Raw genomic sequence first — 20,961 nt, 5'->3', positions numbered from 1 at the left:
AGGCGCGGAAACCGCCGGGCCGGCCGGAGCGCGCGGAGGGAAGGCGGCCCCGGGCCCGGGAGGAGCCTGCCCCGCCGGGCCGCGGGAACTGGCGGCGCGGGGGGCTCCCGCAGCGCGCGCGTCCGGAGGCGGGGGCAGGCGGCCGGCCCCGCCGCGCCCGGGTCCCCGCGGGGCGCCCCCCGCCCGCGGGCGCCTCCCCGCCCCCCGCGCGGCCCCGCGCCGGCGCCTGGAGCGGGATCTCGGGTCTCTGCGCGCGGCCTCCCCCCCTTCCTCTGGGCCTTGGTACGCCCCAGGGGACAGATGTCTTGGGATCTTTAACATTTGGGATGCTGCGAATGCCGAAGTTAAATGAAATACCTCCGGGGCGGGGAGGCCGGGAGGAGTCGCGGCGGGAGCAGAGCCGGCCTGGACGAGCAGGTCCCGGGGCGGCGGGGCGCGCGCGGGGGGCGCGGGGGCAGGCGGGCGGCGTGGGACCTCCATGGCACAGGTAAGGGCGGCGCCGGGGCGCGGCGCGGGCGCCGGGGCGGCCGAGCCCCCACCGCCCGGTGCTCAGCCGAGGCGGAGGGGCCCCGGCGGGCAGGGGGCGCATTCGCCGGGGGGGGGGGTGGGAATTCCGAGTCCTTACCGAAAAGGCGCGTTTCCGTCTCCTCGACCTTTGTCCTCCGACCTTGCCCACGCCTGCGGACCCCCTGGCAGGTTCCGGCAAGCCAGACAAAAGGAGCAGAGCCTCGGGCCGCCGGGACGTGGAGGGCGCGTGGGGGAGGGGAGCGGGGTGGACCGGACAAAGGGGCTTTCGGAGGCGAGCCTGGAGGTCTGCTTCCAGGGCGCATTCCAGGCCGTCGTGGAGTCCGCCGTCCCTGCCCACTCCCCCGTCGCTCGCTGCAGGCGAGCGCCTTTCCCAGCGGGAGGGGAGCGCAGGGGAAAGGAAACAGTTTAAGGAACCGTCTCCCACCCCCTGGGCCTGGAGGGTCCCGGGATGACTCCCTCCGTTCTCATTTCACTGCTGGAAAGGGAGGACAGCCGCTGACCACCAGTTCGGTGACTGTTGGAAATTTCGGAGTCCCCGAGACTGGTGTTTGCTGCGTGCTGGTGAGGATGGGGGGGGGGCGGTCACACCCCCTTGCTTGAACTTCCAACCTCCTGTGTCACACGGAACTTAGGGGAGAAACTTTAGAAACATAATGGAGAGTGGCCGGAGGCCGGAGGTGGAAGAGTCCTCTGATTCAGGACTTCTCCTTAGGAAATGAAAACCCAACAGGGATGCAGCTTCTCCTTTCAAAGATCAGATTCCAAGTATTCCAGGAAACCCCACTTCCTCACCGACTGGTAGCCCTGGTGAGATGCTCTGGCGTGTGGGTCTCAGGGTGCTGGCTGGAAGCAGGGCGCTGCCGTCCAGCAGGCCTCTGGAATGCCCACCTCCCCCTGGGTCCCAGGAATCGAAGGGCATGGAGTCCAGGGAGACCCATATCTCAGGGTCCTTGGGAAAGCTGGGTTACCAGCCCCACTCGGAGCCTCACATCATGCTGGGCTGGGAAATGCTACGGGTGAATTGGAGGGAGACAGGATCTTTGAGGCTTCCTGAGGGTCAGCATACGAACTGATCCTCGTCCTTCTCTTCCTGAACTCAGAGATGGGGCGTTGCCCCAGAACAGGGTTCTTAACTGCGTCCATGGGCATGGAAAAGACCCTGATGTTGGGAAAGATTGAGGGCAGGAGGAGAAGGGGACAACAGAGGATGAGACGGTTGGATAGCATCACCGACTCAATGGACGTGAGTTTGAGCAAGCTCCGGGAGATGGTGAAGGCAGGGAGGCCTGGCAGCCTGCAGTCCACGCAGTTGCAAAGAGTCAGACACGACTGACCCACTGAACAGCAACAAATGGGCACCGGAGCATCGTGGATAGAATGAATTCCGAGGGTCTTGTACTCAGTTGGGAAAGGTTTATTTTTCATCAGCCTTGACTGAAAGTTAACATTGCCTTCAGTTGCCATTAATAGATGCCAGAGGGCGTCAGGTCACCGAGCCGTTGTGATAGCTGTCTAGGAACCTGGGTTGCTGTCAGCCATACAGAATTGCCAGACTACTGGATCCTGTTTAATATTAATAGAGAAACATATATAGTTTACTCTGTCTCATTTTTAGAACTGTATTTCATTATAATTGATTCTCTTAGTGATTTTCTTCATCTTATATAATGTATTAAAAAATAAGCTACAAGCTGATTCTAGAAGCTTCCATCACCTCCCCTTGCTAGGGGAGGGGCAAGGTAGAGGCTGGGTGTGCCTCAGGGTCTCCTCTGTTTGTTGGGGGAAGACTGATAAACCTGGAGGGGATGGGGAGGGACAGGGGTTGTGGGCTGCCGGCGTTTTGGGGACCCAGGGCAGGCCCCCCAGCACAGGGGGCTGCCCCCTGCTGGATCCCCTCAGCCTCAACCTGGGAAAGACAGGGGTGATCAGCCTGGAGGGTGCTGGCTCGCACTTTGGAAAGAGGGTGTGTACAGGAATGTGAGGGGCGTTGGGGGTGTGTAGGGCGGGAGGGGCTGCCTGTGTCCCTGACACGGCTCCGTGGGAGATGCTTGTGGTGATGTCCTCTGTTGTCCCTTCCCAGGGGGCTGGGGGAGGAAGGTGGTCTTTGGGTTCGGGAGCTGGGGAGGTGGTCTTGGGACGGGGGGTTGTGGACTGGGGGCTGGGTGTTGGGGAGCTATCTGGAAATGTGTGTAGTGCTGGGACCCCGGGCCGAGGGCCGTGGCGGGGAGGGAGGTGCTGGGGGCAGCCTTGGGGGATCTCTGCATGGGCAGCACCTGTCCGGCTTCTTCCTCCTGTGCCGTGCCTGTGTGCTTAGCCGCTCAGCCGTTCGGCTCTTTGCCACCCGTGGACTGTAACCTGTTAGGCTGTTTCAGTCCATGGGATTCTCCAGGGCAGAACACTGGACTGGGTAGCCATTCACCTCTCCAGGGGATCTTCCCGACCCAGGAATGGAACCAGGGTCTCCTGCCTTCCAGGCAGATTCTTTACCAGCTGAGCCACCAGGGAAGGCCTTCTTTCTGCTGGGGATGGACCACTGGCTGCCTTGGCCCTGCTTTCCAGATGGAACAGGCTGAACTCCAACAGTGCTGGGTTTGCCTGAGGGTCGGTGGGGTGGGGACCCGGGGGTTCAGGAAGCTCCACTTTGGGCTCTGGCCCCCGGTGTTTGGGGAGTGGGCTTAGAGCCCAGGGTCCCAGCAGCCCTCCTGTGGACTAGGGGCAGGACTGGGGTTCAGGGCGGGCCCTGTGGGGCTGGACATCAGTGACAAGCAGGGCAGGTGTGGCCTTGATGATCCTGGCGGGAGAAGTCTGGGGTCAGAGGAGGGAACAGCCTGGCCTCCTTTGGGACGGAGCCTCCCCTCTTGGAGTTCCAGGGTCACGGCCCGGCCTGGGGTTTCTAACCTGGCTTGGCCTGGGCCCCACTTCAGTCTTGTCAGCAGGCAGTCTTGTCAGCGGGCAAGCTTCTCACTGGTGCTCCCCACATGCGGGCGCTGTGTGTGTCGGGAACCTGGGGGGCGGGCAGGGCCCTGGAGGCCCCAAAGGCCCGACCCGCTGCCTTCTCCTGGGGTTCCTGCGGGGAGCCCTTGGTCCCATCCCCCGCTGCCCCCGGAAGTGCAGAGGCCCGAGCTGCCTGGGCGGCAGGATTTGTGCAGGGAAGGGCTTGCTCACCGCTCCTCCCTCTGACTCAAGTCGGAACAAGTAACCTGGTTCCCCTGGCCCGGCAGCCTGGGAGGGACGCGGGCGGGCCCTGGGGAGGGCCAGCTGTCGGCCGTCAGCGCACGGAGCCACCCTGGGTCAGAGCGCGGGGCGGCCGGGACGCCCTGGGGCCACATGCCGGGCCCCTCTGCCCCCTGACTGGGACCGGGGGATGTTTCCCTGACGCCTGGACGGAAACCTGGACGCAGGTGAGGCGAGGCAGCCGGCACGGGTCTTTGGGGCAAGGAGCCAGCCGGCCCGGGAGTAGGGAGCCCCAGCTGTGGCCCTGCTCGTGTCTGGGGCGCAGGGGGCGGGGGTGCTCCTGGGCTGGGACGAGGCCCCGACGTGCTGGTTCCGGGCCTTGCTCTGTTCCTATGGGCCAGGGGAGACAGGCCCGGGGCTCGGCTATGGGGCCACGTTTGTGTGGGAGAGGGTCCCCGTGGCTCTGCTGGAGGGAAGGTGCGCAGGGCGCCCCTTCCTCCACCTGGACCGCTGCTGTCCTCTGCCCTCTCCTGGGGACACTGCTTACTGGGTGGACGGCTTAGGACCCCGGATGGGGTCGCCACTGGGGCCGCAGGTCTGGAGGGCAGGGAAGGTTTCCAGTGCAGAGAGGCAGGGATGGTCACGGAACAGTCTTTCTCTGAAAGCCGTGTGTTTCCCACCCGCGGGACCTAGGGCAGGGTCCCTGCAGCCATGGGGTGGGGGGGGGGGCCTCCGGAGGGGCTACTGCACGGCTGAGGCTTCCGTCTCAGCCTGGCGCTGGCCCAGAGGTTCATGTTTAGTGTGGGGAGTGGCCAGCAGCTGGGGTGCTGTCCAGTGGTCACTGGTGAGGATGGAGGCCCCGGCGGGTGAGGTGAGCTCCCTAGATGCCAGCGGCAGGACCCAGACTTGAATCCCGGGTTCCGAGGTCCGTGCTGGAGTCAGGGGGCCCAGAGTGCCCACCCCTGACCTTGGACGGAGAGACGGGGCCCTGAGGGAAGTGGCCGGCCAGCCCTCACCCTTGGTCCCCACCATCCCCGCTCGCTCCCCGCAACAGCACAGGGACCTGAGAAGCCGGCCGAGGTGTCACTGCTTCCCAGGGCGACTCCTGAGTGGTTAATAATTAATTAGTAAGTGTGACTAATTGATGGCTTCCCTCCCCTGGCCAGGCAGGCATGCTCAGCCAGGCAGGCGTGCTCGCCCAGACAGCCTCGCTTTGTCGCTCAGGCCGGGCCGAGCCCAGCCTTTGGGGAGGCTTGGGCTGGACGTGGGGGACGGGGCGTCAGGGGAGCTGCCTGCCCTCTGTCCGGCTCCAGCTCCAGGAGGAAGGAGCGTCTGGGAAGGATGGGCCGGGAGAGGTAGCTCACCCTGAGTGCCCTGGTCTCGGTTCCTCTCTGCGGCGTCTCTGTGGAGGGCCCCCATGATCCCGCTGTGCGTTCTCTAGGCCTCCGTGGAGGACTGGAACTCCGACCTGCAGGCACAAATTGTTTCAGGGTTAGGCTTAGCTGATGCCCAGGGCGCTCTGCCGGCTGTGCGCGGGCAGCGGGGTGCTCCCAGCCTGCTGGGCGGGGTCCTGGCGGGGTCCCTCCCCACACCTGCCCCTCTTGGGTGCAGCCTCCGAGGCTGCCTCCTCCCTCAGCTGACCAGCCCACCTCCCCCGCGCGGCGGTGTGCCCCGAGGAGAGGCAGGATAAGCTCCAGACAGAAACTCAGAAGGACTTTTGGACTGTTGCTCAACAGCTGACTCAGTGAGGAGGTGGCTGGCTCTCTTTCCAGGCCGCCTGCCGGGGCCCCGCCCAGCCTCCCCACCATTGCTTTAGACAACAGCCGCCAGGCCTTGGCTGGCCCCCAGGCTCGGCGGGCACAGCGGCCGCCCGCAGGGATGGCGTGGTCACTGGTGCTGGCAGACACTCACCTGGGAGCACTCCTGAGCTGCACATGTGTTCCTGGGCCAGGGAGGCAAGGTGGCCATGACCTTCCTGTGCCTGCGCTTCGGCAGCTTCTGCTCTGGTCACCCTCTGCACACACACACACACACAGACACATATACATGCACAGACACCCACATACCCAGACACACACACACACAGACACACACGTGTGCACGCTGTGTCTCTCCTGGCTGGGGGTGTGATGCCCTGGACTCCTCCCATCCGAGGGGTCTCCCAGGTGTCGTGGGTAGCCCAGAGCTGGCGGGACACTTTGGGCACCTGCCTTCGGGTGGACGGCCTGGTGCAGACAGGGCAGGGGGCCTGGGCTGTGGGTGCACACACGGGCCTGGCCACGTGCCAGCGCCCTCCCCACGGGGCAGTGGGCATGGTGCCCACTGGCACAGACACTCCCCACCCGCTTCATCCTCTCCTTTGCTCTCCTGGTTTTTCTCCCCAGTGTCATGGTCCCCGGGGCCAGCCCTGCTGTTGCCTCCCGGGCTTCGAGGCGGCGGTGGCTGTCTAGGCTGGGCTGAGGGTCCACCCAGGGCCAGGTCACCCCTGCACCGAGGCCGCCCCACCCCCAGACTCCCTCCCCCAGAGGCCGGGTCGCCACTCCGAAGCCCCGCCCTCACACATCCGACTAATCATCTCTGTCTGGAAGCACAGGGCTTTACCTCTGTCATTTATTGTTGTTCTTTTAAAAGCTGGGGAAACTCCAGGCCACCTCCGTGTCCTGGCCTGGGCTGGGAAGAGTGTCCGCACCTCCTCATCCTCGCCCCCTCCTCCCAGAAGCCCACCATGGGCAGCACGGACGAGGTCAGTGACACGGACAGCGGCGTCATCCTGCAGTCAGGTGAGCGCTTCAGGCCCCGGGTCCCCGAGCCCCCGAGCCCTCCATTCCCCGAGCCCCCGAGTCCTCCCTTCCCCGAGCCCTCCATTCCCCAAGTCCCCGAGTCCTCCACTCCCCGAGTACCCGAGCCCCCGAGCCCTCCATTCCCCGAGCCCCCGAGTCCTCCACTCCCCAAGTCCCCGAGCCCCCGAGTCCTCCATTCCCCGAGCCCCCGAGTCCTCTACTCCCCTAGTCCCCGAGTCCTCCACTCCCCGAGTCCCCGAGCCCCCGAGTCCTCCATTCCCCGAGCCCCCGAGCCCCCGAGTCCTCCATTCCCCGAGCCCCCGAGTCCTTTCCCCGAGCCCCCGAGTCCCTGAGTCCTCCACTCCCCGAGTCCCCAAGCCCCCGAGTCCTCCATTCCCCGAGCCCCCGAGTCCTCCCTTCCCCGAGTCCTCCATTCCCCGAGCCCCCGAATCCCAGAGTCCTCCATTCCCCGAGCCCCCGAGTCCTGGGCTCTGGGCCCCGAGGGTTGCAGGGCAGACACCGGAAGTGCTGAAGGGCTTTCCTTGCTGGGGGTCTGGCCGGGAGCGTGGGTCCTGTCTGGGCAAGTATCTGCAGTGCTCTCCCTTGGCACCACGATCCCTCAGAGGCTGGAAAATCGTATCTGGTTGGGGTGAGGGGCTGAGGCTCTGGTCGGTGCAAGCTGGTGGGCCCAGTGGGGACTGGTTTGGACGGAGGACCAGAGAGAAGAGGTGCGTGTGTGTGCGTGCGCGTGTGAGAGAGAGGAGGAGAGGCAGCAGAGAAAGCAGTCAGCGGCAGTGGGTGGAGGGTGGGATGGGAAGGGGTGAGCCCTGACTGCAGCTGGCCCCACACAAGGCTGGTGGGGCGGCCTGGCCTCCAAGCAGTCACGGGCCATCGGTGGTGGGAGACGAGCTGGTTTGAGGCTGTGACACGGGGCTGTGGCGGCCAGCCCACGGTCTGGACAGGCGTGAGACTGAGCCCGCGGTCAGCCTGGGGCAGGCAGGGAGGCTGCTGGGACTGGACCCCTGAGCACACGGCCCTGTCCCCAGCAGGCCCTGACAGCCCGGTGTCCCCCGCAAAAGAGCTGACCCATGCCGTGCGGAAGCAGCAGCGGGCCCTGGAGGAGCAGCTGGAAGCCTGCCTGGAGGAGCTGAGGAGGCTCTGCCTGCGGGAGGCGGTAAGGGCTGCGCAGTTGTGGGGTGGGGCTGAGAGCCGGGGGGTGCACCTGCCTGCAGCTCTTCCTGGGAGGGCCCGCAGGGGCCACGCAGATGGAGGCACCCAGGGCACCACAGCCCGGCCCGTGCAGAGGCCTGGCCACGGGGAGCAGGAGGGACAGCCCTGGACACGGGGCTGGTGGAGGTGGCCGGGGCCACTGGGGCTGGGCGGACATGGGTCACGCACGCCTGCTGGACAGGCTGCTCGTGCTCCGCCCAGGGCTGGGCCTGTGGGAGCCGCCTGGCGCGTCCTCATTCCCCCCTGCAGGAGCTGACGGGCATCCTGCCTGCGGAGTTCCCCCTCAAACCCGGGGAGAAGGCCCCCAAGGTCCGCCGCAGGATCGGAGCTGCTTATAAGCTGGACGAGTGGGCCCTGCACAGGGAGGTGAGTCTGCCGGGCGCCGTCCTGGGTTCCCGAGGCGGACAGCCCTGTCCCCAGGCCACCGTCCCACCGCTGCGGGCCCTTGTCTCCTGGTGGACGAGGGGCCCCGCCCACGCGTCACCCACAGGGGCCTCGGGGAAGCCCTGCCTGGGCAGAAACTGGAAGGGCCGGGGCCTCAAGGGAGGAGGCTGGGCCAGTCCCCGCCAGGGCCGAAGGGCAGCCGCCTGTACGGGTGGGTTTCTCGGCCCTTGGCCTGTCTTCCCCTTTCTCAGCTCGGGTGGAGGACCGTGGGGGTGGATCGGGCCCTCAGCCCCGCCCTGTGCTGTGCGGGGTTGCAGAGCCCCTGGACTCGTCTGCCCTTCCGGTTGGACGGGAACGTGTCCACCTCGGTCCCCGCCCCCGCGGGGCTTGGCTCGAGGCTGCCAGTTGGGTCCTGGGGCGGGCGTGGAGGGCTGCCCGGCGTCGCTGACCGCGTCCTCCCCCAGGACCCGCTGAGCGGCCTGGAGCGCCAGCTGGCCCTGCAGCTGCAGATCGCCGAGGCGGCGCGGCGCCTGTGCCGCGAGGGGAACCTGGGCCGCCAGGTGCGCCGGCAGCGCCAGCACGCGGCGCGCCTAGAGGAGGAGAAGCTGCGGCACCTGCAGCGCTGCCTGGGGGAACGGCGGGGGCGTCCCCCGCCCCGCCCAGGTGAGCCCCGCCCCGGGGACCGCCCCCCGGCGCAGCCCCGCCCCGCTCGTCGGCCCCACCCCTTCCCCCGGACACCCCCACCGCAGACCCCGCCCCGCTCCTCCCTCCTGCTTCCTGATTGAAATGCACCGCCTGCACAGCGCTCTCGCAGGCTGTCCGCTTACCTCCAGGGCCTGTTCAGCCCTGCTGCCCCCAGCCCACGGGGCGGGTGGCGTGAGGCTCTGCTGTCCGCTGTGGGTGCTCCCGGGGTCCCGTCCTGAGCGTGTCTGCCCAGTGGACCGCTTCAGGGACCGCGGCTCTGCTGGAAGTCCAGCCGCACCCGCCATCCCCAAAGCCCTGCCGAATCTAGACCCCCCGCCGGGTCGGGAGCGGCTCCCTGCTCTCTAGTTACTGAGCCTCGGGCCAGTTCCTGGACGGTAGTTGGTCCAGCCCAGCGCCTCTCCTGGCGGGAGGTTCTGGGCCCTCAGCGCGGCTCTCTCTTTCTCTTGACCCAAGCCCAGCTCGTCGGGTTGGTCTTTGGAGGCCTCCCTCCTGGGGCCTCTGGCCCTGAGCCCCGGGCCTGCTGAGAGCCGGTGGCTTTGAGTGGAACTGGACTCCAGGCCTCACCGGGCTCCCCAGCCCCCACCCCCACCCCCACCCCGCGGAGCCGGAAGCCTTGGTCCCTGTGTGGCCCCGTGGCGGTGCGGCAGACAGTCGTCTCCACACCATCTCAGGAGTCCCTGCCACCGTGCGTCGCCTCTAATTCAGGGGGAAAGGGTGGGCCAGACACCTCTTAGGTGTAGGTGCCAGGAGTAGGGGGCGAGCTAGGAGGGGGGGCCTCTGCATGCCGGCTGACCCGGTAGAGCCAGGAGACAGGGAGCCAGCACGGCTGGACAACGACCCCCGGGCAGACCGGTGCTGAGGGGAGAGGCCCCCGGCCCCTTCCCTTCCCAACCGCACCCAGGATGCGGCCTCCCCTTGGAAGGCAGCAGCTGACCAGGCACTGGAGCCCCGAGGGCCCACTGGGCAGGTGGGGAGCGGGCGCGTCCCATCCATGTTTCTCAGTGCCTCCTGTATCCCTTCTGGGCTTGCTCCATCCCGGGGTCCCTGACCACAGGCCTGCAGTGTGGGCGGGGGGCGGTGTGGGGTGTTGCTCCGCTGCCACCTTTGTGACGATGACGCTTCTTGTCGGGAGTGCAGAGCAGGCCAGGACATGCCTAGGGCTTTGGCCAGCCTTCCCAGGGAGACAGAGGCAGGCACATAGTCCAAGGGAAAGAGAGCCATGGGGAAGGGACCAGCGCAGCGGTGCTTTCACCCTCCTGATCAGAGAAACAGGCCTGCTCTCCACACGCAATCCTGTCCCGACAAGGCCGAGGTCCTGGGTTCCAGCGTCCTCGGAGCCCAGGAGGGGGTGGTTGGAGACAAGTAGTTCCTGCTCTGTGACTCCTCTGCCCAGCTGGGCTCGCCCTGAAACAAGGAAGTGGAGAGGAGTTGATAATTAGTTAGTAGCTGAAAGGTGTTTTGAATTAAAGAGAAAAAAAAAGAGCAAACAGACTAACCAAAAAACTAACAGAAATCCACCCACCCTTTTGGTTATCAATTTGCAACTGTAACTGTGCCAGGTGAGAGTAATTGGCTGGCCCTCTGCAGGTGCTGGGGAGCGGTCCTGTGCGGGAATCATTGCCCACGGGGAGCCTGGGAGAAATGTCCCCGGCGCGGATCTAATGCAGCAGGTGCTTGGGACGCCTCTGTGGATGGACAGCGCCCGCTTTTAGCAACAGTAGTAGAATTTCTTTCGGAGAAGGCAATGGCAAGCCACTCCAGTACTCTTGCCTAGAAAATCCCATGGATGGAGGAGCCTGGTAGGCTGCAGTCCGTGGGGTCGCTATGGGTTGGACATGACTGAGCGACTTCACTTTCACTTTTCACTTTCACACATTGGAGAAGGCAATGGCAACCCACTCCAGTGTTCTTGCCTGGAGAATCCCAGGGATGGGGGAGCCTGGTGGGCTTCCGTCTATGGGGTCACACAGAGTCGGACACGACTGAAGTGACTTAGCAGCAGCAGCAGCAGCAGTAGAATTTCTTGGATGATGGAAACGTTCCAGATCCATGTGGGGCTGTAGGGCGCTTGGATTGTGCCTGTGTGGCTGAGGGACTAACTTCGTTTTATTTAAAATAACCACGAGCAACTGATGGCTGCGGGTTGGATGGTGGCGCTTTGAGGGTGCCCAGTGGGAGTGAGTGCCCTCCGCCTGGGGGGTCCTGCTGCTGCTGTGGGGCCAGGGGCTCAGTGTGGCCAGGGCAGTGAGCAGCCCTCAAGAACCACATGTAATCTGACAGCAGGCAAGGCCTCCGGGCTCCCACCCGCGCACTGCACCCCTCAGTCCACGGGGTTCTGATGACGAGGATTCAGGCTGATGGCGGGGGGATGGCTTTCTTCCCAGACCATGTAGTCCAACCCGAAACACACGACTCACCCCACGGCACTCCTGGGCTGTGATGGGAGCGGTCCCACAGTGTCCTCAGCTGACACTGGTGAGACAGAAGTATCTCGATTCCTCGGGTCTCTGTGAAAGATCAGAGGCTGGGAAGCAGAATGCAGGAAGAGGGTGTCTCCCCGGGTGAACCCTGAAGCACAGAATGGTGTCAGCTGAGCTGGTCCAGTGGCGTGGTTTACAAACCACTCTGTGTGAAGCTTCTCATTCTTTTTTTTTTTAATCATTTTTTTAAATGATGATATATTGATGGCATAATGTCCACAACAGTTTTTTCTTTTTTTAGAAAAGTTCTTACTTATTTGGGCTTCCCTGGTGGTTCAGATGGTAAAGAATCCACCTGCAATGCCGGAGACCTGGGTTCTATCCCTGGGTCGGGAAGATCCCCTGGAGAAGGGAAAGGCTACCCACTCCAGTATTCTGGCCTGGAGAATCCCATGGACAGAGGGGTTTGGTGGCTACAACCCATTTTTAAAATGAATGATATATTAGTGGAATAATGTCCTCAACAGTTTTTCTTTAAAAAAAAAAAACAAAACACTATATATTTGGCTGTGTTGGGTCTTCATTGCAGCACATGGACTTCTCCCTAGTCGCAGCCTGGAATCTTACTTTCCCGAACAGGGCTCACACCTGTGTCCCTGCTTTGGAAGGTGGATTCTTAACCACTGGACCACCAGGCCCCCTCCTTCATTTAAAGGGAGGCGCAAAGACTGAGAAACTTCTGTGCAGTCCAGAGAGTAGGTCTTTTAAGCTCGTGGGCTGCGCTGTCTCAGTGAGCACTGCCCAACTCTGCCCTCATATCATGAAAGCAGCCAGACGTTACGTAAAGAAACTTGTAGCTGAGTTTCAATGAAAGTTTATAAAAATAGCCAATTAACTGGGTTTGTCCCATAGGCCTACCATCAGCCAATCCTTGTTAGAATTTTCAGATGGCTGAAAACTAAATCTCCAAGTTTTCTGAGTAAGGACCTCTACACGAGAAGCTAGCTGACAGCAGAGCCCCTAAGTGGTGGTGGCGGTGAGCCAGACTGGTCAGACTGTCTGGGTGTGAATCTGACTCAGCCATCGAATGCCAGACTGACCTGAGCTATTTTATCAGCTCATCCAAGCCTCCGTGGCCTCAGCTATTACACGGAGACAGAGATGTAATCTCACAGGGTACAAAGCACTGAGTAGAGCCCAAGAGAAATATTAGCTGTCGCAAATTTGCCCTTATCCTTGTTCTCAAACGTGGCTGAAAATGCTTTGTGAGTTCCGACCGGGTCGTGTTAGGTACAGACCCAGTGTCGGAAGTTTCAGTTTGCTCAAAGTGAAAGTGTTAGTCGCTCAGCTATGTCTGACTCTGTGGTCCCATGCACTGTAGCCCACAAGGCTCCTCTGTCCGTGGAATTCTTCAGGCAAGAATACTGGAGTGGGCTGCCATGCCCTTCTCCAGGGGATCTTCCCGACTCAGGGGTTGAACCCAGGTTTTCTGTTTGGCAGGTGGGTTCTTTACCATCCGAGCCACCAGGGAAGTTTGTTCAGGGCAGTGGCAAATGTGCATCTAACTCCTGGGTCCCCGGGCTGTGCCATACGGAAGTGCTCCCTCTGTGAGTTCTGGAGGCTGCCCCATCACCAGTGAAGGACTGCCCCAATGCAGCCGGCCAGACCACCCTTGAATTGTCCCAGGACCCCACAGTCCCAATTCCCACCACACTGCTCTTCTGTGGGTCTCAGGTTTGGGGTCCTTGAGTTGTATTGTATTTGTGATAGCAGAAGACTATAGAAAATTAGTGAAATCTCTACAACAGAGTCTAGAATGACCCTCTCTGCCTTTGCCCTCCCCAGCCTGGAAAGCCTGCCAGCACAGGGCCTGGGGAAGTGGAGGCCCAGAGCGTTGACAGGATTCTTCGAAGCTGCAAAGCTAGTGACAGGGCCTGCATTAGAAGCAGATTTCCCGTCTCCTCACGCCCATCTTCTGCCTTTTTTCTCCTTCCCAGTAATAAAGTCGCACCCAACCTGGTGTTGAGCGCCCGCGGTTGGTGTTTCGTGATAAGGAGTGCCCTCAGGAGGGGAGGGGCGGGCCGGCCTGCCAAGTGCAGGGGGCGTCCTCACCCCCTCCTCTCCCCTTTGGCTTCTCCAGAGCTCAGCACCTCGGATGACAGCTCCCTGTTGGACGGGCTGCCCCAGGAGGAAGGTGAGAAGGGAGCTTCGGGACTGTTGTCAGCTGGGCTCCTGCGTGAGTTCACTGGAGAGTCCCCTCAGTGAGCTGGGAGGTGCGGGGCGGGCCTGGAGTCTGCTCCCTGGGGTCGCTGAATCCCACGTGCACCTGCACACGCCTGCTGACCATGGGGCCGGCCGGCCTGGTGCAGGCGCTCAGTCACCCGCGCGGGAAGGTGAGTCCCCGCACAGCCTTGGGCGCCGGGCCCCTGCTGTGGCCTGAGACTCAGCCTCGACTTCAGTGGGCACCATTCACAGCCTCAGCTGTCCGCCACAGCCGCTGCCCTTTGTGAAAGCAGGGCAGAGCCGAGGGAAGAAGCATGAGTTCATAGACCCACAAACCCTAACGATGCTGGCCAGGGGTCGGGGGGCTGTGGTCCTGCCCAGGGGAGGGCCCAGGCTGGGCACAGTGTGACAGTAAAAACAGGGAAACAGGAGGTCAGCTGCAGACATGACACCAGGAGCAAAGGACAGAAGGTGGAGTCATCTGAGCCAGGAGAGTCAGTCTCGGGAGGCTTCCTGGAGGAGGCAGGTGTAACATGGAGCCATGAGGGAGTGAGTCCCAAAGGAGAAGAAACTGTTTTGGAGCATCTGGGCCCAGAGCCATGGCCTGGCACAGTTGGACAAAGGAGAAGAAAGTGTTTTGGAGCTTCTGGGCCCAGAGCCATGGCCTGGCACAGCCGGACAAGCAGCCACAGGAGGGAGAGCAGGGAATAGGCTGTGGAGGTTCTAGTTGGGCCGGTTCCCCCACCGCTGCCCTCACCGGGTTTCTTTTACCTGCAGAGGCACCTCAAGTGCCAAAACCTCCCCCGGAGGCCCCAGATCCACCCTCCCGGCCTCTCCCGCCCCAGAGCCTTGAGGGACTGCAGCCAGCAGGCCCTGAGATGGGGGACCTGGAGCGGGCCCCCATCCAGAACAGCCCCTGGAAAGAGACGAGTCTGGACTACCCCTATGAGAAGCCCAGGAAGTCTTCTGAGGCCGGAAGCGAGTCCAGGTCAGGCAGGAGTACGGGAGGTCTGGGAGGGATGGGGGCAGGTGGAGACTGGAGGAGGGGGCGTGGCCAGGCACGGTGTGGGAGGCTTCCCCCGTGTGATGCTGCGGGCTGGCACCCCTGGGTGGAGGCATTCCCGCTGCTGACCCGTCTCTAATCCCTCCACCTCCAGCAGCCCGGCCAGCACCCCGCAGGATGGGCCGAGCACCTCCAGCCTGTGGCTGCTGGAGCCTGCCTCCTACTGCGTGCTCCCCATCCACAGTGTTCCTGGGCAGCGGCAGGGCCGTACCAGTGCCCCGGCCACCCCCGACATGCAGGTCAGGAGGGGCCATTCGCAACCCCTGAGGTAAGAGCCAGGCCTCCCCAGACATCCAGAGAGAGTCTAGAGGGCGGTGGCTCCCAGGGCTATGTGGGACACCCGTGGGCGACATGGCGCTTGTGCAGTGGCTTCTCCTTGAGACTCTTTCTCAAGCACCTCTCAGCAGAGGCTGCGCCCCAGCGGGCAAAGCTAAGGGCGAGTCACTCATGAAGCAACTTGTTTTCTTCCAGAGACTCCGGTGTTGTCTCTTTGCATGACCCTTCTCCCCATCCAGAACACCGTCTTGTTGGGGGAGGACAGTGTCTTGGTAGGGACTTTTGCGGTGGTCTGTGATCGTTTTGGTATTGGTCCCTGGACAGTTCACTTTTTCAGTTGATGTCTAGTTGATTCTCACTACTTGAGTAGTTATGTCCTGTGAAGTCACCACAAACCACTGCTCCCTGGGACACACAGGGTCACAGCTGCTGGCCTGTCAACTGATCGACACATAAACTTGTTTTATGGAGTTTCTGTTGAGACACCTTATCTAATATATACCACTGACTCACTGAACTAGGGGCCAGCAGCCCGAGAACTCACACCCGCATGGAGCTCATCTAACCCATGTTTTCTCTGTAAATCACGCCCCAGCTTCCTCATGCTCCAGGCACCAGACAGCCCTGCAGCACCAGTTCAGGGCCGTCTTAATCAGTGAAATCACCTACAGAGGCATAAAAACACGATGCTAAATAGACTGTGGAAAGGGGCTTTGTGTGCAGGGTGAGAGCTGAGGTCTTAGCCTGGAGAGCCTGTCGGGGAGCTCAGAGTCTTCACCACCCTGTGTGTACCCACATGTGACTACAGAGTCTGGGAGTATTGATTTGGAAGTTACAAACCCATTCGCGCAGCAGGTGAATCCGCAGATACAGACCATGAACGATGAGCACCCACTGTGCCCTCCTTTCTAAGTCCTCTGTGCTCTGGGGCTGGTTTCAGTGACCACCGCTTGATCAGTGACCCAGGGATGATGGGCAATGTTGGCCACGCCCTCCCAGGGGTCCAGGGCAGTCTCAGGGCGTGGCTGGGTTCTCAGGTCAGGTTAACTGCCTGTGGGCAGCACTGAAGTCCAGCAGTGCATCTTATAGTGTACATACCTGGGCCTTTAACACACGGGGCCTGTGTGCAGATCAGTGAAAGGCACCCCCTCTGGATGGGCAGGCCTGCCCGCTCCCAAGGGGCTGGCAGGGGGAGAGTGGATTCCTGGCTGGCTCTCCTGGGCTGGTGTCCCGGGGAGGGCAGGCTGTCCCAGCTGGCTGGGGTCGCCATACAGAGCCCCTCACTGGGACAGAAGCCACTGTCTCCCAGTCTGTAGGCTGAAGTCTAGGCCCCAGGTGTCCCGCGGTGGTTTCTCCCTTGGCCACAGCCCTGGACTCTCCGCCCTTGACAAGCCCATCCCTTGGTGCGACGGGCCAGTTTCAGGCCTTCGTCTCAGATGCTTGCCAGTGTCCGCCTGGATAGATCGTGTGGAAGAAATGCCACTGGACCGCTTGCCCCTGAGATGGCTGAGCCCAGAAGGCAGCTGTGGTCTCCTCGCCCCCAACCCCGGCTGGCCATGCAGTGGAGCGGGAGGGGTGGGGTGCAGGAGGGGCGCGTAGGACGCTAGGTGGGCCGGGCGATGCCTCGGTCCCTAGACCCCCGGAGGCACGGCTGGCTCAGTGCCCCGCCTTTTCCCCCGCAGGAGCGACCCCTTCCGCGCGGGCCCCGACAGCCGGGGTCGCAGCGCCCTCCCGCGGCGCCGCCCCACTTACTACACGGTGACGGCGCCGGAGCCCTGCTGTGCCCGCCCCGCGCCCGCGCCGCGTGCCGCCTGCCACTCGTGCTCCGAGGACAGCGGCTCCGAAGCGTCCAGCCTGTCGCACCCCACGCCGCCCGGCAGCAGCAGCCCCGACATCTCCTTCCTGCGGCCCCTCTCCCCGCCCGCGCCGCCCCGCCCGCCCCGCGGCCCCGCCGGCCCCCGGCCCCGGCCGCCCCCCGCCTGCCTGCGGGCCGCGCGCTACGTGGTGCTGGCCGAGGGCCGCCCGCCGCCCGCCCAGTGGGCCGAGTGGGGCCCGGGCCGCGGCGAGGACGCGGCCCCCGCGCGCTGGCCGCGCCCGCCCCCCGCCCACGGCCGCGTGGCCCGGACGCCCTCGCTGCGCGACCACCCCGCGGGCCGCGGGCTCAGCAGGGCCGCCGTGTCCGAGGAGCTCAAGTCGTGGCACGAGCGGGCCCGGCTGCGGAGCGCGCGCCCCCACTCGCTGGACCGCCAGGGGGCGCTCCGCGTGCGCAGCCTGCCGCCGGGCGCCGACGGCTTCGTGCGCGCGCCCACCCCACGCGGACAGGTACGCGCCCCGGCCCGGATCTCCGGGCCCTGCGGTCCCCGCTGGCCCAGCGCAGAGCCGGCAGCCCGGGGGCGCGGCAGCCCCCAGCTAGGAAGAACATTCCCCGGACGTTTCCTTGCGGCTCTGCGAAACCCTTGGGAAGACTCCCCTGGGGGCCTCCAGAGTTTGCCTGCTCAAGAGCGCGTGCCCACGTGCGCCGGTGGAGGTGACCCTCCCGGACACCTAGAACATCTGCCCCTAATGGCTCCACCGAGGGTCTACCAGACAGGCCTCTATTCGTAATCCCAAATCCAATCCAGTCACCCCCAGATTTCCTGATTTGAGGTCCCAGGACAGAGTCTGGAAAGGGTTTGCAGGAGGCGAACCTCTGGCCACCGGTCAGCTCCTCCCCACCCCCACTGCCTTCCATCACCCATCTGAGAAGCAAGCTGACCCGTGGTTAAGTGCTCAGGCCCTGGTACAAGCCAGCCTTGCCCCTTAGCAGTCAGGATGGGGCTGGTTAGTCAACACTCTATCATGTCACCCTCTCTGTAAAGCGGGAGCAGTGAAGGGCCCATCCGCTAGGGGCAGTACTGCGTGTGAAATGACCAGCGCCCTGTTTGGTAAGCCCTGGATGAGGGGTGTGACTGTCACCCGGGCCCGGGACCAGGGACCGGCTTGGTGGGCAGCTTGTAGGTGGAGCACCCCAACATGAGGTAGGGTGGCCGCCCTGGTTTCTGTGCCCAGTCTCTTCCCACTGGAAGAGGGGCACCAGGCGGGAGCCTTCCTTTGTTCTCGCCCCCTGGTACAGAGGGCTCTGCAAGGGCCAAGATCCTGAAATCCCGACAGGCCGCTTCCTGAGACCCGAGGTTCTGGCAAGCCCTGCCGTGCCTCCCTCCCTGCCCCCAGTTCTCTGGGCTGCAGCTGGCCTCCCAAGGCCTGGCAGCGCCCTGGCTCCGGTCCCAGCCGCACCCTCCAGCTGAAGTGCCTTCCCCTTCCCGCGAGCTGGAACCTGTCTTTGGCCCAAGCCCAGCCCAGCCTGATGTTCCAGATGGGAGGGTGACGAGAACTGAGCCCAGGAGACGGGGCCAGAGCAAAGGTCAAGGTGCCCGTCACACCCCAAAAATAACTGGAGTGGAAATGGATAGGGCCGTCTCTGGGCCCAGAGAGCCTCCGGGGAGGCAGGGGCTGGGTGGCTGGGCCGGTGGTGCCACCAATGAGCAGCCTTCAGGGACAAGGATGGGGTGGCCAGGTGTGCTGTCCCAACATCTCTACCCGATTTGCTCACCCGCCTCTCCTTTCCTCCTGGCCTGGCAGGTGCCCACGGTGTGCGTGCTCCGGAGATCGCCTGAGGGGGCCCCCGTGCAAGTTTTTGTACCTGAGAATGGCGAGATCATGAGCCAGGTGTAGCCCCGGGCTGCAGACGCCTGGCGGCTGGTGGAAGGAACTGTTTCCCAGCAGGGCTGGGGCTGCGACCGCCCCCTCTCAACGCCCTCTTCAGCTCCCTTCCCCCATCGCAGGTCGATGACCTGGAGCTGAGACTTTTTTTTTTATCAGTTTTTGTTTAAAAGCCCTGGCCTAAGGATTTATGTTTGTGGATTGTCCGCACCATCCCTGTGATACGAGGATGCTATATTTCCGAGACTGGCCTACTGGATGTGAGGCCTTGCCTCTGACTGGTGGCATCTCTCCATGTGCCAGATGGGTGGCAGGGGATGCCTGGAGCAGAGAGGGCCACGGCGAGTTCCCCCAGAGCTCTGGAGGACAACCCCAGGGCCTCCTCCCCACTACCGCTGGGGGCAGTTCCCCGTCCCCGGTTCCCAGCGCTCGGGTGTGGGGGAGCCAAGCTGGGCGCGTCCTGCCCTCTCTATTGTGCTCTGTGATGCACGCACCGAGGGCTGGGTTAAAGGTCAGTGTGTCCCGGTGGGGTCTTGTCTTCCTGGGCCCTGCTCTTTTCCTGACCCTGCAGGGCCGTGGTCACTGTGCACCTGTGTCCTGCGGCCCCCAGCACCGAACCAGGCCCAGGAGTCTCGGGTCTGAGGCCTCTCTGGTTCGGAGCATCCGGAGGCCCAGGTAGGGGCTGACCACCTCTTCTGGGCCCCATGAGGACTGGCAGGCCCCCATCCACCGACATCTTTTTGTCGTCGTCCCAAGAACCAACATTGCACACGTGCTTTTAGAAAGATGCCCCTTGTGGGGTTTCCCCGGGGACGGGAGTGTTGCTGCTTCTCCCCACCCGTGTACCTCTGTCCTGAGACCAGATCTCCTTGAAGGAGGGCAAGTCCTGGCTTTACAGACATGGGATGCTAGCCCTGGAGGTGTTACTGAATTGTCCTAGCACTGAGACTTGAGGCCTGGCAGCTGGCTGTGCCAAGCTCATCTGTGGTCCCGGGCTCTTGTCCTAGTAGGGCCTCTGCTGCCTGGTCAGACCCCCAAATGGGGGATCCTGCTCACAGGAGAGAGACGCTGAGTCAAGGCCGGGAGGGGTGGGGCGCCCTAGGCTGACTTTGCCCACACGGTGTCCTCCATTTCCAGGGTGGAAGCTGGGGAGACTGCTTGAGGTCCCGGAACATCCTGACCCAGATGAGACCCACTTCTCCCGCTGCCTGGGTCGCCTGGTTGAGGGGTCAGGAGAAGGGAGGGGGCCTGCGGGGAAGCCCGCATCCCTGCCCTTCCTGGCCTGCAGCTTCCCAGTCTGGGGCCACCCGGGCACAGCCACCCACCCCCCAGTCCTAGTGGAGCACAGCACGCCTTGGGTTAGCACCCCACATACCTGTGCTCCCCTCACGTTAACTCATTGCTCCTGTGTGATGCCCGGTGCACCCGAGAAGCGGCTGTGTCCTCGGCTGTGTGGCTGGAGCTGTGGGGTTTCCGTGCCAAATCCCCCAATAAACTCTGTGCTTTGTGAGGCCGAGCTGGTGAGGAAGGTTCTTATGCGCCGAGTTTTCAGCTGATGGTCTGCCCAGGGTGGTCTGGCCAGGGCCCTGGGGAGCAGGTGGGTGGGAAGTGTCCTGGGCAGGATGGGAGGAGAGTTCAAAACGCCTGGGTTCCCGCCCCAACAGGGCCCCAGGAATTGGGCTCTGAGGGTCCTTCCTGGGAAGGAGGGGGCCGCGGCAGCCCCTGGGAGTCCCAACGCGGTGATGGGCGTGGTCCGGCGGTGGGTGTGGTGCGGTGATGGGCGTGGCTCGGTGATGGGTGCTGCTCAGTGGTGGCTGTGTTCAACGATGGGCGTGGCTCGGCGATGGGCGGTGCTTAGTAGTGGGCGTGGCTCGCCGGTGGGAGTGGCTCGGTAATGGGTGGGGTTCAGTGATGGGCGTGGCTCGGCGGTGGGCGGTGCTCGTTGGTGGGCGTGGCCCCGTAGTGGGCGTGGCTCAGCGATGGGCTCCCCCACCGCCCCGAGTGGAGGCTCTTGCGCGTAACAGCCCCAGCGCCTTGTCTCCAAAGCCGGAAGTGGGGGGTCCTTCAGGCCGGGAGGACGCACTGCCACGTGACCCCGGGGCAAGGGGAGCCAGGTCCACGCCCGCCCTTCAGGGGCCGCTCTGGAGCCGGCGCGGCGCCCTCTGGAGGCACGATCCCGGGACCGGGTGGGCCCAGAGCTGAGGCGCTGCGTCGGGTGAGGGCTCCCTCCGCCGCCCTCACAGCACCCCCGGGGCAGGCCAGGCAGGTGCCCCGGGCCCGAGGGGCTGGGGCTTCAGGGCCTGAGGCGCCCCACGCAGGGGCGGGCTCCGAGGGGACACGGCCGGCTCTCTGGACCCCCGACCTCAGACCTGGCCCCCGTCCGCCGGGCCGACTCACATGCTGTGGGTGCTGTGAGGAGGGAGGCCCGGGGAAACTGTGACCGGTGTCAGGAACGCCAGCGGGCGAGCGGAGGTGGGTG

At 63.8% G+C, this 20,961-nt stretch overlaps 1 protein-coding gene across 3 annotated transcripts; it reads left to right on the top strand.

Moving 5' to 3' along the window:
* The first annotated feature begins 3,792 nt into the window (after positions 1–3,792).
* INAVA (innate immunity activator) lies at positions 3,793–19,992 on the top strand. Of its 3 annotated transcripts, none has more exons than XM_055418945.2 (10): positions 3,793–3,929; positions 6,334–6,482; positions 7,532–7,656; positions 7,962–8,078; positions 8,561–8,759; positions 13,362–13,415; positions 14,222–14,432; positions 14,602–14,775; positions 16,466–17,105; positions 18,402–19,992. In XM_055418945.2, exons 2-10 carry the CDS (start codon positions 6,428–6,430, stop codon positions 18,492–18,494), a joined length of 1,668 nt encoding a protein of 555 aa, XP_055274920.2. In that variant the 5' UTR covers positions 3,793–3,929; positions 6,334–6,427; the 3' UTR covers positions 18,495–19,992. The 3 variants fall into 3 exon arrangements, with proteins under 3 accessions (XP_055274920.2, XP_055274921.2, XP_055274919.2); XM_055418946.2 differs by having other exon boundaries at positions 7,529–7,656; positions 14,605–14,775; XM_055418944.2 differs by having other exon boundaries at positions 7,529–7,656.
* The last annotated feature ends 969 nt before the right edge of the window (positions 19,993–20,961 follow it).

This window comes from Moschus berezovskii, chromosome 17 (assembly GCF_049115385.1).
Source record: "Moschus berezovskii isolate FMDL1 chromosome 17, NW_MosBer_1.0, whole genome shotgun sequence".
In the NCBI taxonomy this organism is placed as follows: Eukaryota; Metazoa; Chordata; class Mammalia; order Artiodactyla; family Moschidae; genus Moschus; species Moschus berezovskii.
This window is presented reverse-complemented; position numbering and strand designations above follow the sequence as displayed.

What these genes read in the sequence shown, in the direction of transcription:
- INAVA (XM_055418944.2), top strand. Translation starts at nt 6,428, where the DNA reads ATGGGCAGCACGGACGAGGTCAGTGACACGGACAGCGGCGTCATCCTG. An exon ending in GAGGCCGGAAGCGAGTCCAG is followed by an intron (nt 14,433 to 14,601) that starts GTCAGGCAGGAG and finishes CTCCACCTCCAG; the next exon opens with CAGCCCGGCCAGCACCCCGC. An exon ending in GGCCATTCGCAACCCCTGAG is followed by an intron (nt 14,776 to 16,465) that starts GTAAGAGCCAGG and finishes TTTCCCCCGCAG; the next exon opens with GAGCGACCCCTTCCGCGCGG.